This window comes from Hyaena hyaena, unplaced genomic scaffold (assembly GCF_003009895.1).
Source record: "Hyaena hyaena isolate Hyena2069 unplaced genomic scaffold, ASM300989v1 scaffold_220, whole genome shotgun sequence".
Taxonomy (NCBI): Eukaryota; Metazoa; Chordata; class Mammalia; order Carnivora; family Hyaenidae; genus Hyaena; species Hyaena hyaena.
This window is the reverse complement of record NW_024080852.1, coordinates 2165867-2191648: the sequence shown is the minus strand read 5'-3', so window position 1 is coordinate 2191648 and position 25782 is coordinate 2165867. Positions and strand designations below refer to the sequence as shown.

At 39.1% G+C, this 25782-nt stretch overlaps 1 protein-coding gene across 1 annotated transcript; it reads right to left on the bottom strand.

Moving 5' to 3' along the window:
- Positions 1-7128: 7128 nt before the first annotated feature.
- On the bottom strand, positions 7129-8073 carry LOC120238941 (olfactory receptor 9A4-like). Its single transcript, XM_039243021.1, has one exon. The coding sequence runs from the start codon at positions 8071-8073 to the stop codon at positions 7129-7131; it is 945 nt and encodes a 314-aa protein (XP_039098952.1).
- Between the last annotated feature and the right edge of the window lie 17709 nt (positions 8074-25782).

Sequence of the window (25782 nt, the reverse complement as noted above, 5' to 3'; positions counted from 1 at the left end):
ATATCAGATAAAGGGTTGATATCCAGAATCTATAAGGAACTCACCAAACTCCACACCCAAAAAACAAACAACCCAGTAAAGAAATGGGCAGAAGACATGAACAGACACTTTTCCAAAGAGGACATCCAGATGGCTAACAAACATATGAAACGATGCTCAGCATCCCTACTCATCAGGGAAATACAAATCAAAACCACACTGAGATACCACCTCACACCAGTCAGAAGTGGCTAAAATGAGCAAATCAGAGAACATGAGATGCTGGCGAGGATGTGGAGAAACGGGCACCCTCTTGCACTGTTGGTGGGATGTAAACTGGTACAGCCCCTCTGGAAAACAGTGTGGAGGTTCCTCAAAAAATTAACAATAAAACTCCCCTATGACCCAGCAATAGCACTGCTAGGAATTTACCCAAGGGATATAGAAATGTTGAGGCATAGGAGTACATGTACCCCAATGTTCATAGCAGCACTCTCCACAATAGCCAAAACATGGAAAGAGCCCAAGTGTCCATCAACGGATGAATGGATCAAGAAGATGTGGTTTATCTATACCATGGAATACTACATGGCAATGAGAAAAAATGAAATCTGGCCATATGTAGCAACGTGGATGGACCTTGAGGGTGTTATGCTGAGTGAAATAAGCCAGACAGAGAAGGACAAATATCATATGTTTGCATGTATAGGAGGATTAGGAGGAACTTAACAGAGGACCAAGGGGGAGAAGAAGGGGAAAAATAGTTGGGGAGAGGGAGGGAGGCAAACCATGAGAGACTCTTGAATGCTGACAAAAACTGAGAACTGATGGATGTAGGGGGGAGGGGGGATGGGCATGGAGGAGGGCACTCGTGAGGATGAGCACTGGGTGTTATGTGGAAACTAATTTGACAATAAACTATTTGTAAAAAAAAAAAAAAGAGTTGGATGGCTAACTGATTGAGCACCTGGGTGCCCCCACTCCATTAACTAATTTTAAAAGCACTGTTTACAATAAGTATATACTTGTATTGTTCAGTGGATAACATAGAAATATAATATATTTGTCAATGATAGTGCAAAGATGAATAGTAGGAGCAAAGCTGTTTTGGAGAAAGGAAATGACACCGAATGGCAACTTGATTCTGAAGAACTAATGAAGAGAACCAGAAAAGATAAATATGGTTAATTTAACAAATGCTATGAATATATACTTGTTCTCCTTTCCTCTCCCAGTTTCTTTACACATTACAGAAAAAATTGTAACAATGTATTGAGTTTATAACTATATAAATATAATATGCACAGTAATGCACAAAAGGGAGGAAGGGAAGAGAGCTACAAAGGAGTAATATTTCCCTAGCTAAATGGCTCTGTTAATTTATATCTAATATCAATTCCAAGTTAAGTTGGATGTGGCAGTTCTAGAGCAGTACTAAAATTTTTTTAAGTGAAAAAGACAAAATATATGTATAATGTTACACCAGAAAATATTCACATCATGCAAAAGTAATAAAACTATAATTAATATGCAAAATTCAATTAAAAAGAGATGCACAGCATTTATAAACAAGAAACTTTAGCTAAAATATAAAAACTGTAAAAAAAGAATCAAATCAAAGTACAACTTTTTTTTTTAAATCACAGGAGAGATAAAGAATCCCTTCCAGGGCACTTGCGTGGCTCAGTCAGTTGAGTGTCTGATTCAGTTCAGGTGGTGATCTCATGGTTCATGAGTTTGTGCCCCACATCCAGCTCGCTGCTGTCAGTGCAGAGGCTGCTGGAGATCCCCTGCACCCGCCTCTCTCTCTGCCCCTTCCCCACCCTCTCTCTCTCTCCCAAAAATGAATAAACATTTATTGTAAAAAAAAAAAAAAAGAAAAGAAAAGAATTCCTTTCATAAGATCATCAGGAAACCTAAAACAGATGAAGAAAGAACTAACAGACTTGAGAATAGGCCATAGTGTACTTATTAAATCTGTTATGAATTACTAAGGATACAATATTTTATATTCCCATCATAAATGAATAAAAGCTCTATTCCCAGAATTCACATAAAGATTATGTGAATCACTTAGGATTCCTAGAGTTCTAATTTTTTCCAATCAGTTAGAAGTGGTATGGCTGATGGCTGAGTATATTTTGGCAAGTTGTTTAATTGTTAAATGTCTTTTTAGTTTCTATATTCTCATCTGTCAAGTGAACATAATACTACTTACCTAGCAGGTTATTGCCAGTATTGAATAAAAATATAGTACACAATCAATACTTCCTTCCTTCCATCTATATGATTCCAAAGCATTCAGCAAAGTTTCTTATGCAGTAGATAGTCAATGTATAAAAATTAATCAAGTGTTATAAAAGTTATATTCACCATGTTTAATGAAAAAATTTCTTCATGTTTATGGAACAAAAAACAAAGAAGTTTAAGAGCAAAATTTGGAATCACCCAAACCTGCATCAAATTGTATTCCTGTTCAGTTTTGAAAATTATTAGGAATATTCATTAAACAGTGGAGGTATTTCTAACAGGAACAAAGAAAATAAGTATTTGAGGTGGCTATGCAAAAGAAACAGAAGTTTTAATTACATACCAATCCGTTTTTTCTCCTTATCTCCTAGTAAGGAACATTCATTTAGATTAGAAAATTTCATATTTTGACTCTTGATTTTGGCTTAGGTCATGTTCCCAGGGTCGTGGGACTGAGCCTCTAGTTGGGCTCCAACACTGAGCATGGAGCATGCTTAGTATTCCCTCTCTCTCCTTCTGCCTCCCTCCACATTCTCTATCTCTCTCTAAAAAAAATTACAAATAAAAAAATTTAGATGGACTAGGGTGGCTCAGTTGGTTAAGTGTCCAACTCTTGATCTCGGCTCAGGTCATGAATTTGTGAATTCCAGCCTCTGAGGGGCTCAGTGCTAATGGCGCGAAGCCTGCTTGGGATTTTGTCTCTCCCTCTCTCTGTCCTTCCCCTGTGCATGTGAGCTCACTATCTCTTTCAAAATAAACTAAGAAAAAATTTTAAAGAAAATTATATTTTAATTTGTATCATACACACCAATAGTTATGCAACATTTAGAATGAATATAATGAAATACCTGTAGGAAATAAAGCAGAAAAGTATATATATCTGATAGTATCTGTTATACATATATGTGTATATGTATATATGATATATGTATATGTATATATAATATATATATATAACAGATACTATCTGTTAGCATTTTCTTTCACCAAAGAATTAGCATTTTCCTTCACCAAAGAACTTTTCCAGAACAGAGACTACTAAAAACTTCCTGGTAAAACTAGTATTCTCTCTTCAGTTTTGTTTTTATTTTACCTATGACCATATAACTAAGCATAAAAACATATACTTGCATTATGTTAAGAGGCTAACATTTAAATTAGGTAAAAAATTGCAACATGTCATATCTGAGATACATCAAATTACACTCAAGACTTATTTTGTGTATGGTAATTACATGCGAATTAGGAGTCAAATAAAAATCTATATTATTTTCTTATTCCTTTCTTAAAAGTTTTTATTTAAATTCCAGTTATGTTATAAACAGTGTAATATTAGTTTCAGGTGTACAATTTAGTGACTCAGCACTCCCATAGAAACACCTGCTGCTCATCACAGATGTATCCCTCAATCCCCATCACCTACTTAATCCCCCAGCCACCTCCCCTCTGGTAGCCATCAATTTGTGTTCTAGAGTTAAGAGTCCATTTCTTGGTTTGATTCTCATTCTCCTTTTTTCCCCTTTGCTCACTTTTTTTATTTCTTAAATTCCACATTTGAGTGAAATCATATTGTGTTGGTTTTTCTCTGATTGACTTTTTCCCTTAACACACACCATCCATGTTATAACAAATGGCAAGATTTCATTTTCTCTTATGGCTGAAAAGATGCTCAACATCACTGATCATCATGGAAATGCAAATCAAAACTACAATGAGATATCACCTCACACCTGTCAGAATGGCTAAAATCAACAATACAAGAAACAACAGGTGTTGGTGAGGATGTGGAGAAAGGGGGACCCACTTGTACTGTTAATGGGAATGCAAACTGGTGCAGACACCAGTATGGAGTTTCCTCAAAAAGTTAAAAATAGCACACCCTACAATCCAGCAATTGCACTACTAAGTATGTACCCAAAGAATACAAAAATACTAATTCAAAGGGCTACATGCACTCTGATGTTTATAGCAGATGATCTACCACAGCCAAAAGATGGAAAGAGCCCAAGGGTTGAATAAATGGTTAAAGAAGATGTAATGTATATATAGAATGAAATATTACAAGTATTTATTTTTAGATATCTATATTGATTCTCTATATACTTAGTTGTGAAAAGTAAGCAGAAAACAAATAAAACAAATGCTATTGAGGCTTCATAGTGTATATAGTATTGAGGAAATGGTGTGAGGAATCTCACTTCATTTTGGGGTGGAAGACAACCGCTGGTTGAGAAATTAAGCCTCGGTGGACAGATGTATCTGTCTCCCAGCTACAGTGTGAACACAGAGTAGGCATTATGGTTGAGAATAAGATGGCTTGCAGGACAGGGGCACAGTGACAGTGTTACGGACTGAAGGTTTGTGTCTCCTCAAAATCCACATGCTGAAATGCTGACACCCAGGGAAGATGATTTGGGAGGGTGGGGCCCTCATCACATAAGAATAGTGTCCTGAGAAAAGACACCAGACCTTGCTACCTCTCTCCTCACAAACACGCACCAATGAAAAGCCAATGGAGGACATAGTCAGTGGGTGGCCACATACAAGCCAGAAAGAGAGTTCACACCAAAACTAAATTAGCCTGAAACTTGAACTTGGACTTCTAAGTCTCCAAAACTATGAGAAATGAATTTCTCTTATTTAAACCTCCAAATGTGTAGTGTTTTGTTATGACAGCCCAGGCAGACTAACATAGACAGTAACTTTCCTTCACTCAGAAACAAAGACCAAACAGAAGAACCTCCCTTTGGTACAAGGGATGTTTAATGCCCCATCGCAAGTCACTTGACCTGGAACTTTCCTTCTTTTCTCCTAGTCCGGGGCATTCAGAGAGGCAGTTTAGAGCACTGCATCCCTGAGATACAGGAGAAGAATGGAAATGATAGAGGACAAGGGGAAGAATAGGAAATGCATTAGCAGTGGGTGGCCAGAGCCTGATTTGAGGGGAAAGGGAAAATAGGGAAAGAGAGGAACAGGAGAGCTCAAGGACAAGGGGAAAGAGGACGATGAAAAGAATACAGTTGGCAGATGAACAAAGGATGCTCAGGACAGGGTGCAATAGGCATGGGTGATGACAGGTTCAGAAACCAGGGTGCAATAGGCATGGATGATGGCAGGTTCAGAAACCAAAGAAACCAGTGAGGACAGTGAGGCTCTCTTCTCTGTCCTCCTAATTTGCCTCCACCAGCCCAGGTACAATGTAAGCAATGCAAAGCCTTTGTATAAATGAGTAAAGGCATCCTTCCTGGGTTACTGAAGGAGAAAAATAATATATTTTTGATGAGAGTAAACCTCAGGATATGAGCCTGGAGGTGGGGAGATATTTTTGTGTCTGTCTCCAACACATTTTCCAGTCAAGGCAACCCCATCACAACCTGGTTTTTTGGCTAGTAGATAATGGGATAGATTAAGGACCCACTCAGTACCTCATCTGGTACCCATATGAAGTAATATAAGCTATATCATGGTTGGTGGACTTCTCTGTCTTCACCAAATGGGAAGGGATCCTCACACAGTACTCTTTGCAACCCTATGGAACACCATCTCTGACAGCTGGGTGGCTCAATATCTCCACCCAGTAGGGGGCTGGAGGAGATGCTGTTACTATTTAATCAAAACCCTCCTGGGGCATCTGGGTGGTTCATTAAGTTAAGTGTATGACTCTTGAATTTTGTTCAGGTCAAAATCTTAGGGTAGTGAGGTTCAGCCCTGCCTATGTCACTAATAGTATGGAGCCTGATTGGAATTCTCTCTCTCTTCCCCCTCTCTTTTCTCTCTCTCTCTCTCTCTCTCTCTCTTACTCTCCCTCTCTCCCAGCCCCTCTACCCATTCACACACATTCTCACTTTGAAAATAAATAAACTTTTTAAATAAAAAAGTAAAGAATAAAAATAATTTTAAAAATAATTTTAAATTCCACACTCAATCTCTTCCTCCAACATAATGAGCTTCCTACAGTTACATTGCCATAAAACCATGCCCTGGATTTCTGAAGAGCTGCTGGTTAAGAGGGTAGCTTCTCATTTCTTTGATGCTCCTCAAAGAGAAAATCTATGACAGGGTACTGAGACACCTGGATTTGGGAGACAAAGAACCAGAGATTTCATGAAGCTGAAAGTCTGGGTCTGGGAGTAGTCTCAACAAACATAGATGATTTAAGCAGTTGTAAAACCCAGGAAGCTCTCTCTAGAATTATTCATTTAATTCTTACTTGTCTCAATCTCCATATGTCCCCAAATGTTTCATATCGTTACTTCACTACAACCTACTAAAAGAAAAGTATTCCAATCTCCATGTCTCCACTCTAGATTGGCTCTGTGGCAGAGTATATAGCATTGTATGTACTTTGCAGTAGCAATGGGGCCAGGATAACATGATAAACCAGCAGAGAAAAGGAGAACCATAGAATATTTAAAGTGCATACAGTCATCACGTCAAGATTGCACAAAATATAGGAAAATCCCTATAACAGCTGGTAACGAAAGAAAGTGAGTATCTTTGTGTATGATACTGATTATGCCAGATGCCTCCCCTACCTTTCCTCCCACTTCCTTCCTCCCCTAGGAAATACATCCTCAAAAATGCATTGTAGGCTAATTAACTGAACTATAGAAAGCTACAAACATATATGTATTATTACCTTTCTTTAATTCTCCCACTTCCCAAGGATATGCCTCCATGGTTCAGAAGGGGAACCATCAGAAACTGAGGAATGAGATTCTAGTGGGCAGAGAATGGGTTTCATTTTTATCTGCCATGTCTTCTCCAACTGCCCAGATTGGAGGTTGTATACTACTAATCTTTGAAAATATGATAATTATACGAGAGTAGCAAGGGTTTTCTAGGTTACAGAATAATCTATAGTGAAGACATTTCCACCCCAAACTGCTGTAGAAAGATCTAATCCTTGACCAGTTGACAACAGCGTTTCAAACCATCCCGAAGGGCCTCTTTGACTTTGTCATTCCTCAAGGTGAAGATGAAAGGGTTCAATAAAGGGGTAACCACAGATATCAACAGGGAAACTATCTTATTGTACTCAGCGGCCTGTGTTTGCTTAGGTTTCACATAGAGGAACAAGCAGCTGCCATAGCCGATCACAACAAAGGTGAAGTGAGAGGCACACGTAGAGAAGGCTTTCCTCCGGCCCGAGGCTGTGGGGATCTTGAGGATGGTTGAGATGATGTAGGTGTAGGAGACAATTGTTGGGGCCAGCGAACCAATGATAATGACAACAGCCATTAAGAAGAGAACAAACTCTGTGAAAAGAGTGTCACCACAGGATAGTTTGAGCAGTTGCCCTCGGTCACAGAAAAAATGGTCTAACAGATTTGACTTGCAGAAGGTAAACTGAAATGTGGCATAGACTGGCCATATTTCAGAAAGGAACCCAAACACCCATGACACGATGACCACCCAGATGCAGGTGTGGCTGTTCATAATGATGTTGTACCTCAAAGGGTTACAGACAGCCACGTAACGGTCCACAGCCATCGCTCCCACTAAGACAAACTCCGTGGTCCCCACAGCAAGGTACAGGAAGAGCTGGGTGACACATGCAGCCAGAGATATTGTTTTCATCCCAGGTAGCAGCAAACCCCAAAGCATCATGGGCACTTTTATGGTTGTGATCATGATCTCTAAGGCAGAGAGATGACCAAGGAAGAAATACATTGGGGACTGCAGGCGTTTATCAACACACACAATCACTATGATGACCTTGTTTCCCATTAATGTCACTGAGTAGAAGAAAAAGAATATAGCAAAAAGAATGCGGTGTAGTTCTTGGGACCCAGGGAAGCCTAGAAGGCAGAACTCTGTAGCACTGGAGATATTCCTCATCATTTACTCCTTGTTTCTGCTCCTTGTAAAACCTAGAGCTCAAAGACTGGTAGAATGGCTCACATGGTCCTGTTCTCCAAAGAGAAGGAAGACAGGTTAGGATGAGAAACTATTTCCAACCTGAAGACCAGGTGACATGCCCCTACTGCAATGTTCTGCATAAGGTCAGACATCAATGTGATCACCTGCAATCTAGCCCAAGGCTGCCCGTCTGGACTAGTTGAAGACTCCTGAATCTCTTACTGGGGGTAAGAAAACCTTCTCTGTCTTTTCGCATCACAGGATATGCCTTTTTTCAGGGGATTCTCAGAGGAGAAGAGTGTTTAAACTGGCCAGTTATGAAGCTATATTGATCAGCCACACCAGTCCTGAGACTGTGTCACTTCTTATGTTAACTGTAGCAGATGACATAACATAAGGGTGTCCTAGGTGATGTTCAAAACATGGAACATTGAACCCTATAGAGCAACCTTACTGGTATTGTCTAGACCCATCTTGGGGTAGTAGAAAAGCACAAAGGACTAAGACCAAGACCCCTGCTTTCCCCAGATCATAAACTTCCATAGTACAGAGCAGAAACACCTACAAATGAGAGCTCTGGAGCTTGAGATAATTTTCCAGGGCAGAATCATTCTTCACTAACCACATGTGCTTTGTAAAATTTTAGGATAGAGGAATGGTGGCACCTGGCAACTGACAAGGATAGATCTGAGGCCAATAGCCCCTGTGGATGTCTAGATTTCTACTTTTCATTTTATCCACCCCATTACTCGAATGTCATCTCCTCAGAGGACTCCTTCCAGTAACCCTATACCAGTTAGGAATAACTTGTTCATTTTGGACTTTGCCATTCTTTGTAGCACTTTTTATTACCTGATCTGATATGTATACTAATTTCATTCCTTCATTTAACATTAAGCAAATGCAGCAGCGAATAGAACAAACAAAAATTCCTGCCCTGTGGAGCTTACATTTAAGGGGATGTTGGATTATATACAAGACAAGAAAGTAAAATTATGATACTAGCCTATTAATCATACTGAAATAAATATGTCAAGGAAGATGGACTGGAAATTTAATTTCATTTATTAATTGTTCATCTATGATATTAGAATATAAATCCTATGAAGGCAAAGACATGTACATGTACATATTATTGTTGAGCTATAAAGTCATGTTGATAAAGTTTTGTACATGGTGGATTTATGGATATGTGCTATGTGATAAATGGTACTTGATCCTCATTCAAGTAGTTGGGCCATACCCCCTGGATCCTACTCTTCTTAACTTACCTTCATGGCTCACATTACCATTTTCTCTTCCTTACTTCCTTACTTCCCTTACTCATGACACCTCCACTAAGCTTCTGTGGGTTTAAACACAAACAAACAGGATCGACAAACAGGTCAAGGACAGAATTGTTGGGATGGCTCTCAGTGATCTGCCTTTCTACAAAGTCTACACAATGAGCCCTAGGTGAAAAAATATGGAAGAATGTTAGCGTGACTGTTCTTAGTATGGGGGCAGAGAAGAAACGAATCTGGTCTCTGCTGTGTAGAAGGGATTTGGAGATGAGCCTGTCCATCTGCTTCTTCCCTAGTCCACCCCGCAAACGCTAGGCCTCCTTCTTGCAGGAAGCCAAGCCCACGACTCCATACTTAATCTTCTCCTACTGATTCCTTGGAAATCAACCCTGAGAACACACTCACCTTTATGGAGGCGCCTCTCCACCACCTCTCAGGCTCTCCAGAGCTCGGCTAAGTCTAACTCCTATCTAGCTACTGCTCAGGAGCCAGAGAAACTTGCTCAGGTGGAGATTAGGAAAAGGTACAGAAATAACAGCGTTTGGGGAACTGAGGGTTTCTCTCTCTCTCTTTCACTCCCACTACTTTCCTTCCCAAGGGGACTTAGTCACTGAGGTACCTATTCTTAATTAACCCAGGTTTAGGGCATCCCTAAGCAATCAGCCCAGAGAGAATAAGACAAACTTGTAGTTATTCCCATTTTTGACCAATTAAGTGTCAGAACTTTTAAAACTTTTTGCTTAATGAGGAAACCTGCAATCTCACCAGTCACCTGTTTTCAATACCTAAACTGCCTCCTCAAAGGCTCCAAGTCTAGGTTTCAAGAAGAATTCTCGGACTCTAAGCAGATCACCCCTTCTGCCCTATATCCTAGACTCTTCCCCAGTTCTCTTGGCCATTCAGAGAAAAAAAATCACACCCCAACCCCCAATAGGACACATTACAATTGACAGCTAAAATGTGCACCAGTATCCTAAAAGCATGCATATTGGTTCCAGACAAAGCCTTATCTTCACCAGAAATCTCCTACAAAGACTGTTTCCTCCTTTGCTCATTTCATCTGGAAGCTCCTACCCCTAACCCTGAGGACCTTCCTGAAAACTGGGTAGAGATTCTATCTCCAAATTGTAGTCCTCTCTATGCTATTGTCTCAGGTTTCCACTCTTCTGAACACACATGCATCTGTATGCATTCAAGCAAGATTCTTACATTTATTTCTATGATGTGTTCATGATTGCCAGCTGGCCACTTCCAAGTGAGGACAGCCGCTGTAGACAGTTATATTTACAACCTGAATCAACTGACAAATGTAAATTGTAAATCTGCTTTATGCTAGCGTGAGACAGAAAAAGTGGCTGTTACAAAACGTGTATCTGGATCTGGGATTTCATTTGAAGAATACCTGTCAAATCTGAGATTATCACTAGGTGAAAACGCGTATAAATTGGGAATAATCTTCCTCCCCATGCTTGACATTGCCCTAGCCCATCCAGATTTCCATATAATCTTAGAGAAATATCCTAAGTGTGTATCTGTATATTCTTAACAGAAAATGCTGTGGAAATCTGTTATGGTATTTTCTCTCTCACTTAGCAATATATAAAAGATACTCTCAAAATAATCCACAGGTATACAGTAGATCTATGACAAAGGAGGTAAGAATATGCAACAAGAAAACAAAGATACTTCAATAAATGGTGCTGGGAAAACTAGACAACTCATGTGAAAGAGGGAAGTGGACCTCTTTCTTACACCACACATAAAAATAAGCTTAAAATGGATTAAACACAAAATGTGAGATCTGAGATGATAAAACCCTTAGAGGACAACATAGGCAGTAATCTTCTACTTCAGCCCTAGCAACATTTTTCCAGATATATCTCCTCAGGCAAGGGAAACAAAAGCAAAAATAAACTATTGGGACCTCACCAAAATAAAAAGCTTTTGTTTTTCTGATAAGGAATTGATTTCAAAATATATAAAAAACTTACACAATTCAACATCAAAAGCCCCCAAATAATCCAACTTCAAAATAGGCAGAGGACCTGAATAGACATTTTTCAAAGAAGACAAAAAATGGCCAACGAACATATGAAAAGATGGTCAGCATCACTATCGCCAGGGAAATGCAAATCAAAACCACAATGAGATATCATCCCACACCTATCAGAGGGGCTGGAAACAAACAACAAAAAAAAAAAGAAATAACAAGCTCTGGCAAGCATGTGGAGAAAATAGAACCCTGCTGTACTACTGGTGAGAATGTAAATTGGTACAGCCATGGTGGAAAACAGTATGGAAGTTCCGCAGAAGTTTAAACATAGAAATACGATATGATCCAGTAATCCCACTACTAGGTATTTACCCAAAGAAATAAAAAACTCTAATTAAAAAATTTGCACCCCAATGTTTATTTCAGCAATTCTACAATTGCTAAGATATGGAAGCTACCTAAGTGTCCATGAGTAGACAAAGATAATGTGGTACACACACTCACACACAAACAGAATATTACTCAGCCATAAAAAGAATGAGATCTTGCTTTGTTGTTGTGACAACATAGATGAACTTAAAGGATTTTATGCTACGTGAAATAAATTAGACAGAGAAAGACAAATATCATGTTACTTCACTATGTGGGATCAAAAACCAAAAACAAATAAAATGGAACGAAAGTAGAAACTGATGCATAAATACAGAGAACAAACTAGTACTTTCCAGAGGAGAGGGGGACAGAGGATGGGCAAAATGGATGAAGAGGAGCGGGAGGCACAGGTTTTCAGTTATGGACTAAGTAAGTTGTGGGGATGAACAGTACAGCATAGAGAATATAGTAAATGGTAATGTAATGGTGTGTGATAGTGTATGATGTTAGATGGTAGCTACAATTGTGGTGAACATAATGTATAGCGTTGAAATCACTATGGTGTACCTTTAAGACTAATGTAACATTATGTATCAATTATATTTCAACAAAATAAAATAAAAATATACAACTTAACCCAAAATTTTAAAAGATAATATTTCCTATCAATGCATTTTGGTTTGTTTTTTTTTTTTTTGCATAGTATGAATGCTCCATTGTATACTAACTAGACTCTTGATCAATTTTGCCTGTTGTTTCCATTTTTACCATTTAGCCCATTTAGTCCTTTACTGATTTAGCCCATCCCCCCACCTACAAACTCTTCAGCGACCCTTAATTCATTCTCTATATTTAACAGTCTTCTATGTTTTGTCCCCCTCCCTATTTTTAAAATTATTTTTGCTTCCATTCCCTTCCATTCTCTTATGTTCATCTGTTTTGTATCGTAAATTCCACAAATGAGTAAAGTCATATGATATTTGTCTTTCTCTGACTGACTTATTTCACTTAGCATAATACACTCTAGTTCCATCAATGTTGTTACAAATGGCAAGATTTCATTTTTTATTGCCAAGTAATACTCCATTATATATATATATATATATATGTGTGTGTGTGTGTGTGTACATATATATATATGTACACACATATATATATACACTACATCTCCTTTATCCATTCATCTGTCAATGGACATTTGGGCTCTTTCCATACTTAACTATTGTTGATAGTGCTGCTATAAGCATTGTGATTCATGTGCTCCTTTGGAACAGCACACCTGTATCCTTTGGATAAATACCTAGTAATGTAATTGCTAGGTGGTAAAGTAGTTCTATTTTTAATTTTTTGAGGAAGCTCCATACTGTTTTCCATAGTGGCTGCACCAGTTTGCATTCCCACCAGCAGTGCAAAAGAAATCCACTTTCTCCACATCCTCACCAACATCTTTTATTGTCTGAGTTATTAATTTTAGCCGTTCTGACTAGTATGTGGTAACTCATTGTGGTTTTGATTTGTATTTCCCTGATGGTGAGTAATGAACATTTTTCCATGTGTCTGTTAGCTATCTGGATGTCTTTTCAGGAAAATTGTCTCTTCATGTCTTCTGCTCATTTTTTCACTAGATTATTTGTTTTCCAGGCGTTGAGTTTGGTAATTTCTTTGGATACTAACCCATTATCTGCTATGTCATTTGCAAATATCTTCTCCCATTCCTTCCATTGCCTTTTAGTTTTTCTGATTGTTTCCGTCGCTGTGCAGAAGCTTTTAATCTTGATGAGGTCCCAATAGTTCATTTTTGCTTTTGTTTCTCTTGCCTCTGGAGATGTGTTGAGTAAGAATTCCTGCAGCCCAGATCAAAGAGGTTTTTGCCTGCTTTCTCCTCAAGGATTTTGACGGCTCCCTGTCCTACATTTAGCTCTTTCATCCATTTTGAGTTTATTTTTGTGTTTGATGTAACAAAGTGGTCCAGGTTTATTTTTATTTTTTTATTTTTTTTATTTTTTAAGGTTTATTTATTTTTGAGACAGAGACAGAGCATGAGTGGGGGAGGGGCAGAGAGAGAGGGAGACACAGAATCTGAAACAGGCTCCAGGCTCTGAGTTGTCAGCACAGAGCCTGATGCGGAGCTTGAACCCAAGAACAGTGAGATCTGACCTGAGCTGAAGTTGGATGCTTAACCGACTGAGCTACCCAGCCACCTCTATTTTTCTGTATGTCACTGTCCAGTTTTCCAAGAACCATTTGCTGAAGAAACTGTCTTCATTCCATTGGATAGTCTTTCCTGCTTTGTTAAGATTAGTTGGCCATAAGTTTGTGGGTCCATTTCTGGATTCTCAATTCTATTCCATTGATCTGAGTGTCTGTTTTTGTGTCAGGACCATACTGTCTTGATGATTACAGCTTTGTAATACATCTTGAAGTCCGGGATTGTAATACCTCCAGCTTTGGTTTTCTTTTTCAGTATTGCTTTGGCTATTCAGGGTCTTTTCTAGTTCCATACAAATTTTAGGACTGTTTGTTCTAGCTCTGTGAAGAATGCTGGTGTTATTTTGATAGGGATTGCACTAAATATGTAGTTACTAGGTGTGTTTTGGTCTGGTTGTTGAAAGAAGCTTGATAGAATAGAGGGATAAAAAGAGAAAGAAAATAAAAGAAAAAGAGGTGAAAAAAGATAAGAAACATTTAAAAATTTAAAAATGTATACCATAAAATAGAATAAAGTGAAATGAAGTAAAATAGACAAAAACTTTACAAAACAAATAAAATAGTAGGAAAAAATTAAAGAAAAATCATTTTTATAAAAACGGAAAATAAAAATTTTTATTTCTCTTTTTGTATCCAAGAATAAGAAAAGAAAAAATATTGATAGACAAGCCAACAGAATTAAATCTGAGTGAGATTACATCCAGTTTCCCCTGGAAGTCAAATTATGAAGCACTTTATAGTCCATAAACTCAGCAGGTGAAGAGCCTTGTGGTGGTGCTCAAGGGCTTGGTTGGCAGTTATACGGGGCTTAGTGTAATGACTAAGTTCTCCACTAGGTGGCGCTGCTTAGCTTACTGGTGTGGATAGTGTGGCGCATGTATGCATGTATGCACATTTGGGGGAGAGGTGATAATTCTATCACCCAGCTTCCCAATTTCTAGCATCAGAACTCTATGCTATCATCAACTGGCAATTAATTACCCCTCCTTTGTCTCTGGCTTCCGTCCACTCCCCACTTCTACACTGTCCATGACCAGGCCCTTCAGCCTGCCAAGAAATACTTCTCTCCGAAATTTTATCCCAGATAGGGATGTGATTCCAAACCTCTCACTTCTAGGGCCCCTCAGCTTGAACCCTCTACGACCCTCTGGTGGAGGGTTTGGTCAAGGAACGGCCAGATATCAGCCTGTCCCTGGGAACACTCACATGACTGTGCCACTGCAGAGGCCCAGAGACTACGGCTGGTTGCCAGTCTGCCTCAGAAAAATTTCACATGATCATGTATAAGCAGTGGTTTAGGGACTATGGTAAATCACAACACACATCTGGCACCAGACTTCATGGCACCCTAGCTTCCTTGTTCCAACACCAGCAAATGTGGCTGTAATCGGGGATCCGCTGCGATCTTTGCCTGTGGAGAGGATGCATGACCTCTACCAAATGTTTCCAAAGCAAGAGAATGCCTCTCCCCATGTGGCCTGAGGACCCCTCAGATCTCACTGTCTGCTTCTGGGAATTGACCTTTCCCACCAAAGCACTGCTGGGTATCAAGCTGCAGAGTTTCTGACTTTGCACTCCCTTGTTTACAGAGTACTGATGGTACTGGAACTCTCTCCTTTCTCCTTTACCCCTTACTTGTTCTGTTCCTTGCATGTGCTTCCACTTTCTCTTTCTCTCCAGCTGCTTTGAGGGGAAGGGCTTTTCCTGTACTCTCCCCCTTGTCTCTGTTCACTCTCTGAGAACAAACACAACTCCTTACCCTCCTCAGCTTCTCTCCCCCAGTTCACCTCTCCACATCGCTTACCTGTCAAGTTCTGCAAATTGTTGTGTCAGTTCTCCGATCAATTTTCTACGTATGCAAAATAGTATGGAGGGACAAGAGAAGCAGAGAACTTCCATGCTGCTCCACCATCCTGACCCTACCAAAACTTTATTCAACTTTTAAATGGAAGAGAACAAAATGAAGATATCTTAAAAGAGAAATCAGTTGGAAAACTGATGAAATGGAAAATCTTTTGAAAGATAAAATTTACCAAAACTGACCCAAGACATTAAACAACTGAAAATTTCTAAATAAGTTAAATAAATTGTATGCATAATTAAAAACCTTCCCACCCAGAAAACTATAAGTTCAGATTACTTTACTGGCATACTCTATCAAATACTTCAGGAAGAAATAATATCAATTCTAAATTTTTGTAATTTTTTAAAATTTATTTCTAGGAGAGAGAGAGAGACAGCAGGAGCAGGAGAGGGTCAGAAAGAGAGGGAGACACAGAATTGGAAACAGGCTCCAGTCTCTGAGCTGTCAGCACAGAGCCCGACGCAGGGCTCGAACCCACGAACTGTGAGATCATGACCTAAGTGAAAGTCTGACGCTTAACCGACTAAGCCACCCAGGCGCCCCAAAATAATATCAATTCTAAACAAAATCTTCTAGAAAATTAAGGAGAAGGGAACACTGTGCAATTCATCATACTAGGCCAGAATTATTTTAATACCAAATATATCACAAGAAAATAAATTTTAAAACCAATATCCCCAATGAGCATGGATGCAAAAACCTTAATAAAATATTAGAAAATCAAATCCAGCAATATCTAAAAATAATAATATACTATAACAAAGTCATAATTTTATTCCAGAAATGCAAATTTGGCTTTATATTTGGAGATTAATCAATATAATTTCCCATGTTAATGGAAGTAAAGAGAAAAACACATGAGCATTTCAATAGGAGCATAAAAGGTAATTGAAGAAAATCAACATTTATTAAGTTTCAAATCTGAGCAAACTAGATACGAAAATATTCTTCCTCAAACTATAAGTAGCATCTACATAAAACCTACTGTTAACATGAAATTTAGTAATGAAAGATCAAAAGCTTTCCCTTCAGGAAAGATGGGAAGGAGGGCAAGGATATCCATTCTCACTACTTCTATTCAACAGTGCATCGGAATCTTAGCCAATGCAATAAAACAAGATAATAAAACTAAAAGCATAGAATTAGAAAACAAAAATAATAAAACTATTTATTTACATATGTCATAACTCTATATGTAAAAATCCTAAGAAGTCCACAAAAAAAAAAAATACTAGAACTAACAAGTCAGTATTAAGGTCACAGGACAAAAGCTAAGTATATAGAAATCTGTTTGTTGTGTTACTATACACCAGCAATGAACATTGGAAATATAATCTATAATACACAATAATATCCAAAAATATGAAAGACTAAAGGATATATTTAACAAACCATGTGCAATAAATAAAGCCATAAAACATTACTGAAAGAAATTAAAGACCTAAATAGATGAATATTCTATTTTCATGAATCAGAAGACTCAATTTTATTAAAAAGTCAATTCTTTCCTAGTGTAAAGATTCAACATAATTTCAACCAAAGTCCCAGAGCCTTGGAGCACCTGGGTGGCTCAGTCCATTTAGCGTCTGACTCTTGATTTCAGCTCAGGTCATTATCCTAGCACTGTGAGATCAAGCCCCACATTGGGCTCTGCACTGAGCGCTGTGTGGAGCTTGCTTAATATTCTCTTTCTCCCTCTGACCCTCTCCCCTCCTCATGTGCTCTCTCTCTCTCTCTCTCTCACTCTCTCTCTCTCTCAAATAAAATTTCTTTTTTTAAATCCCAGAACTTTTTTTTTGGTTTTAACATTGAGGTGACTCCAAGATTTATATGCAATGCAAATATAAAGGATCTATAGTAGCCAAATAATTTTTAAAAACAAAAAAGCTGGAGCGGCGGTGGCATGGCAGCGGAGGCAGCGGCTCTGAAGCTGCTATGTTCCCCACACGCATGCAGGGTGTGGAGGCCTCGGATCCCACCTTGTATCCCTGCTTGACCCCAGCGGATCTGAGGCTGCAACACTTCCCCTACCCTCCACTCAACCCCCCGTTAGTAGGGAAGCAGCGACCTGCAGGACTGTTTCAGGTGGTATAAACAAAGCCCGTGGACTGGGACCTGGGAACAAGGCAGGGCGTGGGGCATAGAACTCTGCCCGCCTTGTCTACATCCTCAGCACAAGATCAGACCCAAAGGAGTGATTTGCAATGCTTGGTTGAGAAGGGACTGGAACTACGCCATTTTTCTCCCCACAACCACCAAGGCAGGGCCTCAGGGAGCAGCCAGAGGGACACAGTGGAGGCAAAACCTGCCTACACCAAACCACGCACATCCCCGCCAGAGAGCTTTTTGTTGTTGTTGTTGTTATTGTTACCTGAGCCTGGGTTTGTGTGTTTATAGGTTTTGTCTGTACGTTTGTGTACCTTTGTTCCCTGTGTGGTTGTCTCTTTTCTTTTTCCAGGGCTACCTCAAGAAACAAGCCAAAGTACAGATGGCGGAGTGTCCCAAATATCGCTATGAGTAGGGAAACAACCAAACTCTCAACAAGAGAAACCAAGAGACACCATTCAAAGAACACTTCCTGAATGGAGAGGCCCTGGACAGTCAAAGAGCCCTCTTTAATACAGCAGAACTCGCAGGGGCAGAGTGTACAACAAGCTTTTCAAATTAACAAGAGATACAAAACTAACCAAAATGACGAAATGGAAGAACTTTCCTCCAAAGAAATTCCAGGAAGAACTGATAGCTAAAGAACTGCTCAAAACAGATATAAGCAACATAACTGAATAAGAATTTAGAATAGTAGTCATAAAATTAATCGCTGGGCTTGAAAAAAGTATGGAAGACATCAGAGAAACTATTGCTACAAACACTATGGGGCTCAAAAATAGTTATGATGAATTAAAAAATGCTATAAATGAGATACATAATAAAATGGAGGTGTCCAATGCACGGATTGAAGAGGCAGAAAGGAGAATAAGTGATTTAGAAGATAAAATTATAGAAAAAGAGGAAACTGAGAAAAAGAGAGATGGACTGATCCAGGAACATGAAAGAAGAGTTAGAAAGCTCAGAAATACAATCAAACGGAACAATATCCATATCATAGGAATCCCAGAAGAGGAAGAGAGAGGGAAAGGTGCTGAAGGAGTCCTGGAACAAATTATAGCAGAGAACTTCCCCAATCTGGGGAAGGAAATAGACTTTGAAATTTTAGAGGCACAGAGAACTCCCCTCAGACTTAACTTGAATTGATCTTCTGCATTACTTATCTTAGTGAAACTGGCAAAATATAAGGACAAAGAGAGAATCCTGAAAGCAGCTAGGGAGAAAAGGGCCTTAACATACAAAGGGAAACCTATCACAGTGGTGACAGACCTATCTACTGAAACTTGGCAGGCCAAGTACGGAAACTTGGCAGGCCAGGAAGCAATGGCAGGAAATCTTCAATGTGATGAACAGAAAAAATATGCAGCCAAGAATCCACTATCCAGCAAGCCTGTCATTCAGAATAGAAGGAGAGGTAAAAGTTCTTCCAAATAAACAAAAATTGAAAGAATTGTCACCACTAAACCAGCCCTACAAGAAATCCTCAAGGGTGACTCTCCGAGGGAAATGTTGCAAGGAACACAAGATACTAGAGACACCACCACAAGTATGAATCCCACAAACGACACAATGACTCTAAACCCACATATTTTAATAATAACACTGAATGTAAATGGGCTGAATGCTCCAACAAAAGACATAGTGTAGTAGAATGGATAAAAAAACAAAATCCGTCTATTTGCTGTCTACAAGAAACTCATTTTAGACTGGAGGACACCTTCAGATTAAAAGTAAGGAGATGGAGAAATATCTATCATGCTACTGGAAGTCAAAAGAAAGCTGGAGTAGCTATACTTATATCAGACAAACTAGACTTTAAAGTATAGACAGTAACAAGGGATTAAGAAGGGTATTATATAATAATTACAGGGTCTATCCATCAGGAAGAGCTAACAATTATAAATGTCTACGCACCAAATATGGGAGTGTCTAAATATATAAAACAATTAATCACAAACAGAAACACTCTTATCGATAAGAATGTGCTAATAGCAGGGGACTTTAATACTCCGCTTACAGCAATGGATAGATCAAGTAGACAGAAAATCACTAAAGAAACAATGGACTTGAATGAAACGTTGGATCAATTGGATTTGATAGATATATTTAGAACTCTACATCCTGAGGCTATAGAATTCATTTTCTTCTCAAGTGCGCATGGCACATTCTTTAAGATAGATCACATACTAGGACATAAAGCAGCCCTCAATAAATATAAAAGAACTGAGATCATACCATGCACACTTTCAGATCACAATGCTATGAAACTCGAAATCAATCACAGGAAGAAGTTTGGAAAACCTCCAAAAACATGGAGGTTAAAGAATACCCTACTAAAGAATGAATGGGCCAATCAGGCAATTAGAGAAGAAATTAAAAAAAAATATGGAAACAATGAAAATGAGAATACAACAATCCAAACTCTATGGGATGCAACAAAGAAGTCCTAAGAGGAAGTACATTGCATTCCAGGCCTATTTCAAGAGATTAGAAAAAGCACAAGTGCAAAATCTAACAGCTCACCTAAAGGAACTAGTGTGAGAATAACAAGAGCACCCAAAACCCAGTAGGAGAAGAAAAATAGTAAAAATCAGAGCAGAAATAAACTATATAGAAGCCAAAGAACAGTTGAACAGTCAATGAAACCAAGTGTCGGTTCTTGTAAAAAGTCAACAAAATTGACAAACCGCTAACCAGGCTTTTCAAAAACAAAAGAGAGACCACTCAAATAGACAAAATCATGAATGAAAATGGACTGATTACAACCAGCCCCTCAGAAATACAAGCAATTATCAGGGAATACTATGAAAAATTATATGCCAACAAATTGGACAACATAGAAGAAATAGACAAATTCCTAAACACTCACTCACTAACAAAATTCACACGGGAAGAGATAGAAAATCTGAACAGACCCATAAATAGTGATGAAACTGAATCAGTTATCAAAAATCTCCCAACAATAAAAGCCCTGGGCCAGATGGCTTCCCTGGGGAATTCTATCAGACATTTAAAACAGAATTAATACCCATTCTTCTCAAGCTATTCCAAAAAATAGAAATCGAAGGAAAACTTCCGGACTCATTTTGTGAAGCTAGCATCACTTTGATTCCCAAGCCAGACAGAGATCTCACAAAAAAAAGAGAACTACAGGCCAATATCCCTGATGAATGCAGATGCAAAAATCCTCAACAAGATACTTGCAAATCGAATCCAGCAGCACATGAAAAGAATTATCCACCAAGATCAAGTGGAATTCATTCTTGGATTATAGAATTGGTTCAATATTCACAAATCAATCAATTGTGATACATGACATCAACAAAAGAAAAGATAAAAACCATATGATCCTGTCCATAGATGCAGAAAAAGCATTTGACAAGATACAGCATCCCTTCTTAATAAAGACCCTCGAGAAAGTCACGACAGAAGGAACTTAATTAAACATCAGAAAAGCCATCTATGAGAAGCCCTCAGTTAACATCATCCTCACCAGAGAAAAACTGAGAGCTTTCCCCCTGAGATCAGGAACACGACAGAGATGTCCACTCTCACCACTCTTGTTTAACATAGTGCTGGAAGTCCTAGCATCAGCCATCAGACAGCGAAAGGAAATAAAAGGCATCAGAATTGGCAAAGAAGAAGTCAAACTTTCACTTTTCACAGATGACATGATACTCTACATAGAAAACCTGACAGACTCTGCCAGAAGCCTACTAGAACTGATCCATGAATTCAGCAAAGTGGCAGGATACAAAATCAACATACAGAAATGGTTGCATTTTTAAACACCAACAATGAAGCAACAGAAAGAGAAATCAAGAAACTGATCCCATTCACAATTGCACAAAAAAACCATAAAATACCTAGGAATAAACCTAACCAAGGATATAAGAGATCTATCTGTATGATGAAAACTACAGAAAACTTATGAAGGAAATTGAAGAAGACACAAAGAAATGGAAAAATATTCCATGCTCATGGATAAGAAGAATAAATATAGTTAAGATGTCATTACTACCCAAAGCAAACTACACATTCAATGCAATCCCAATCAAATTGCACCAGCATTCTTCTCAAAACTAGAACAAACTATCCTAAAATTTGTATGGAACCACAAAAGACCCCGAATAGCCAAAGTAATATTGAAGAAGAAAAACAAAATGGGAGACATCACCATCCCAGACTTTATTTAGCCTCTACTACAAAGCTGTCATCATCAAGACAGTATGGTATTGGCGCAAAAACAGACACACGGATCAATGGAATAGAACTGAGAACTCAGAATTGGACCCAAATGTATACAGCCAACTAATCTTTGACAAAGCAGGAAAGAGTATCCAATGGAATAAAAGACAGCCTTTTTAACAGATGGTGCTGGGAGAACTGGTCAGCAACATGAAGAAGAATGAAACTACATCATTTTCTCACACCATACACAAAAAATAAACTCGGAATGGTTAAAGCACCTGAATGTGAGACAGGATACTATCAAAAGCCTAGAGGAGAAAGCAGGAAATAACCTCCTTGACCTCAACCACAGCAATTTCTTACTTGACACATCCCCAAAGGCAAGGGGATCAAGAGCAGAAATGAACTACTGGGACCTCATCAAGATAAAAAGCTTTTTCACGGCAAGGGAAATAGTCAATAAAACTAATAGGCAACTGACAGAATGGGAAAAGACAGTTGCAAATGACATATCAAATAAAGGGCTAGTATTCAAAATCTATACGGAACTCACCAAACTCCACACCCGAAAAACAAACAATCCAGTGAAGAAACGGACAGAAGACATGAACTGACACTTCTCCAAAGAGGACATTCAGATGGCCAACAGACACATGAAACAATGCCCAGCATCCCTCCTCATTAGGGAAATACAAATCAAAACCACACTGAGATACCACCTCACGCCAGTTAGAGTGGCCAAAATGAGTAAATCAGAGGACTCTAGATGCTGGCAAGGATGTGGAGAAACGGGCACCCTCCTACACTGTTGGTGGGAATGTAAACTGGTACAGCCCCTCTTTGGAAAACAGTGTAGAGGTCCCTCAAAAAATTAACCATAGAACTCCTCTATGACCCAGCAACGCCACTGCTACGAATTTACCTAAGGGATACAGGAGTGCTGATGCATAGGGGCACATGTACCCCCATGTTCATAGCAGCACTCTCAACCATAGCCAAAACATGGAAAGAGCCTAAGTGTCCATCAACTGATGAATGGATCAAGGAGATGTGGTTTATCTATACCATGGAATACTACATGGCAATGAGAAAGAATGAAATCTGGCCATGTGTAGCAACACGGATGGAACTTGAGGGTGTTATGCTGAGCGAAATAAGTCAGGCAGAGAAGGACAGATACCATATGTTTGCACGTATAGGTGAATTAGGAGGAACTTAATGGACGATCGTGGGGAGAAGAAAGGGAAAAATAGTGGAGGAGAGAGAGGGAGGCAAACCATGAGAGACTCTTGAATGCCAAGAACAAACTGAGGGCAGATGGGGGTGGTGGGGAGGGGAAGGGGGGTGATGGGCATGGAGGAGGGCACTTATGAGGATGAGCACTGGGTGTTATATGGAAACCAACTTGACAATAAACTATTTTTTAAAAAAAGAATAAAGCTGGGGGACTCACAAATCTTACTTAAAGACTTACTACAAAGCTACAGTAATTGAGACAGTAGGTTATTGACATCATATCATATAGGTCAGTGGACATATATATCAATGAAATAGTACAGAGAATTCAGACACAGACTCAGACATGTATTTTCAATTGATTTTAATAGTATATACTAAATGTTGAGTGAGTAGCAATATTCTTCTTTCTACATTATCCCCTGTTTCTGTCCACACCTAAAATCTTTGCAATCAAATCTTTGCCCTAAAAACTCAGTTCCAGACTCAGGTCCTACAGAAAGATTGCCAGGCCAATTCTTTCCAGCCCTTGTGGGTCTTAAACTTGGGACCCATTTGCACTGTCTTCACAGGAAAGCTTTTGCTTCATATCCTTTTGTTATTATTTGTCTGTGGGTGGGGCGAAGTAGGATGGCATTCATAAAGTCTGAACTTCTCTGAGGTGAAGGATGTAACTCAGAGTTAACTGGGGACTTGACCCTTTATCTATGCTGTATTGCCTTCACCTTCATCCCTCCCTAAGATGTACATCTCACAAAAGTCAGCCCGGTTCCCAAGATGTTTCTATTAGGGGCCCTGGCTCCAAGAGGAAGATATCTCTTCTTAAGTTTACTGTTTCAATTCCCCAACTTCTACAGATGACACTGGAGAATTGACATAAGAGGGTGATGTGTCCAGTACCTACATTCCCTACTTCTCCTGATCTCGAAGTCTTGGATCTGAGAGGGAGACAAACTCTCTAAATGAAAACTGTATCTAACCCTTACCATCTGCCCAATCAGCCATAATTTTAACCCAGGAAAAACCAGAAAGCAAGAACTGCCATGGAACCAACCCAAGCCATCAGCTGCTTAGGTGTATCTAAGTCTCTATCCCTTTCTTCATTCATATCTTTTTCTCAAATGTTACTTCCTCAGACACAAGACTTCTCATTATTCTATGGAAAAACAGTAGTGCCTCATAATTCCCAGAGGACTCCTTGTTTTCCCATCATTCCCCTGAAGAACACTCTGCTGGTGTTTGATTCCCATTGAGTGTATGCTCAGCTCTAAACCACATCAAGAAACCAGGGACTTGGAGACATGGTGGGTAGAGAGAATCAGTAACACTTATCCTTGGGAGAGAAAGGACAAAGATAGCACTTTTTTCCTCCGGTCTCATCAAAGTTGCTGCCCGGGGCTCTATGGTGACACAGGGTAAACCTTTAATTAGGAAATTAGTAGAGGACTGGAGATATTGTAGCTTGTGGGGTCATTCACCTAGCAGTACAGAAGCCCCTTTCTATTCCTGCCAGCTGTAACACACTAACCAAGGACAGTGGACCACATATCTCATGTCACTCATATTACAGAGTGAACCCATTAGGCAGAAATCTCTAGACATGAATTTCATAATGTGAGCAGTTCAAGAAAACACTCAGAGGCTAAGGTAAGTGGCTTAGGTTTGCATATGGGTTGAGCTCCTGTGAAGCAAAGAAATAAAAATTGGGTTTCAATTGATCAGTGCTGGGTGTAGATTTTAGACCTACTGTTAGGGTTTATCAGTAGGATGGATAGAAGTTCATGGAGGGACAAAGCCTCTTCTTTAAATTGGAATTCCATTGCTAGTGGCCAGGTCATAGCCTCAGATGAAGCTTTTATGGGGCCAAAGAGAGGGCCCAACTATAACTATACACAGCTTTGCTCTTTCCACTTCTGATAGTTTGTATTGTAGTGTTTATTTCCTTTGACAACTGGAAATTTTTTTAAGGTGTCCTTTCAGTGAACTTAAATTCTAAGGCAGAATAGAGTTGTAGAAATAGTCTCACTCACTCACACACACACACACACACACACACACACACACACACACCATCTGTTGGCCTTCAAGAAGTGTGGAGAGATGATGGGCCAGAAAATTTTGACAATGACAATAGTTGTTTGTGGAGAACTTGGTATGTGCCTGTCACTGTACTAAGTAGTTAACTCATTTAATCTTCATGAGAGCCCTAGAAGCCAGTACTATCATTATCTTCATTTTATAGCTGAGTAAACTGAGGTTCAGAGAGCATATTATAAAGAGCAAATTTATATTTCACAAACAAGATCAGAATTCAAACACAAGTTCATAGCTTGTGCCCCAAACCACTATGGAAGAATGAGAAGAGTCAGGAGGAGAGGGGACACACTGCAGCAGCAAAACAGCACCAAGAGGTAAAATCCTTATGATCTTCTCGTCAC

Excerpts from the sequence above, each read along its gene's own strand:
- LOC120238941 (XM_039243021.1), bottom strand. The coding sequence starts at position 8,073 with ATGATGAGGAATATCTCCAGTGCTACAGAGTTCTGCCTTCTAGGCTTC.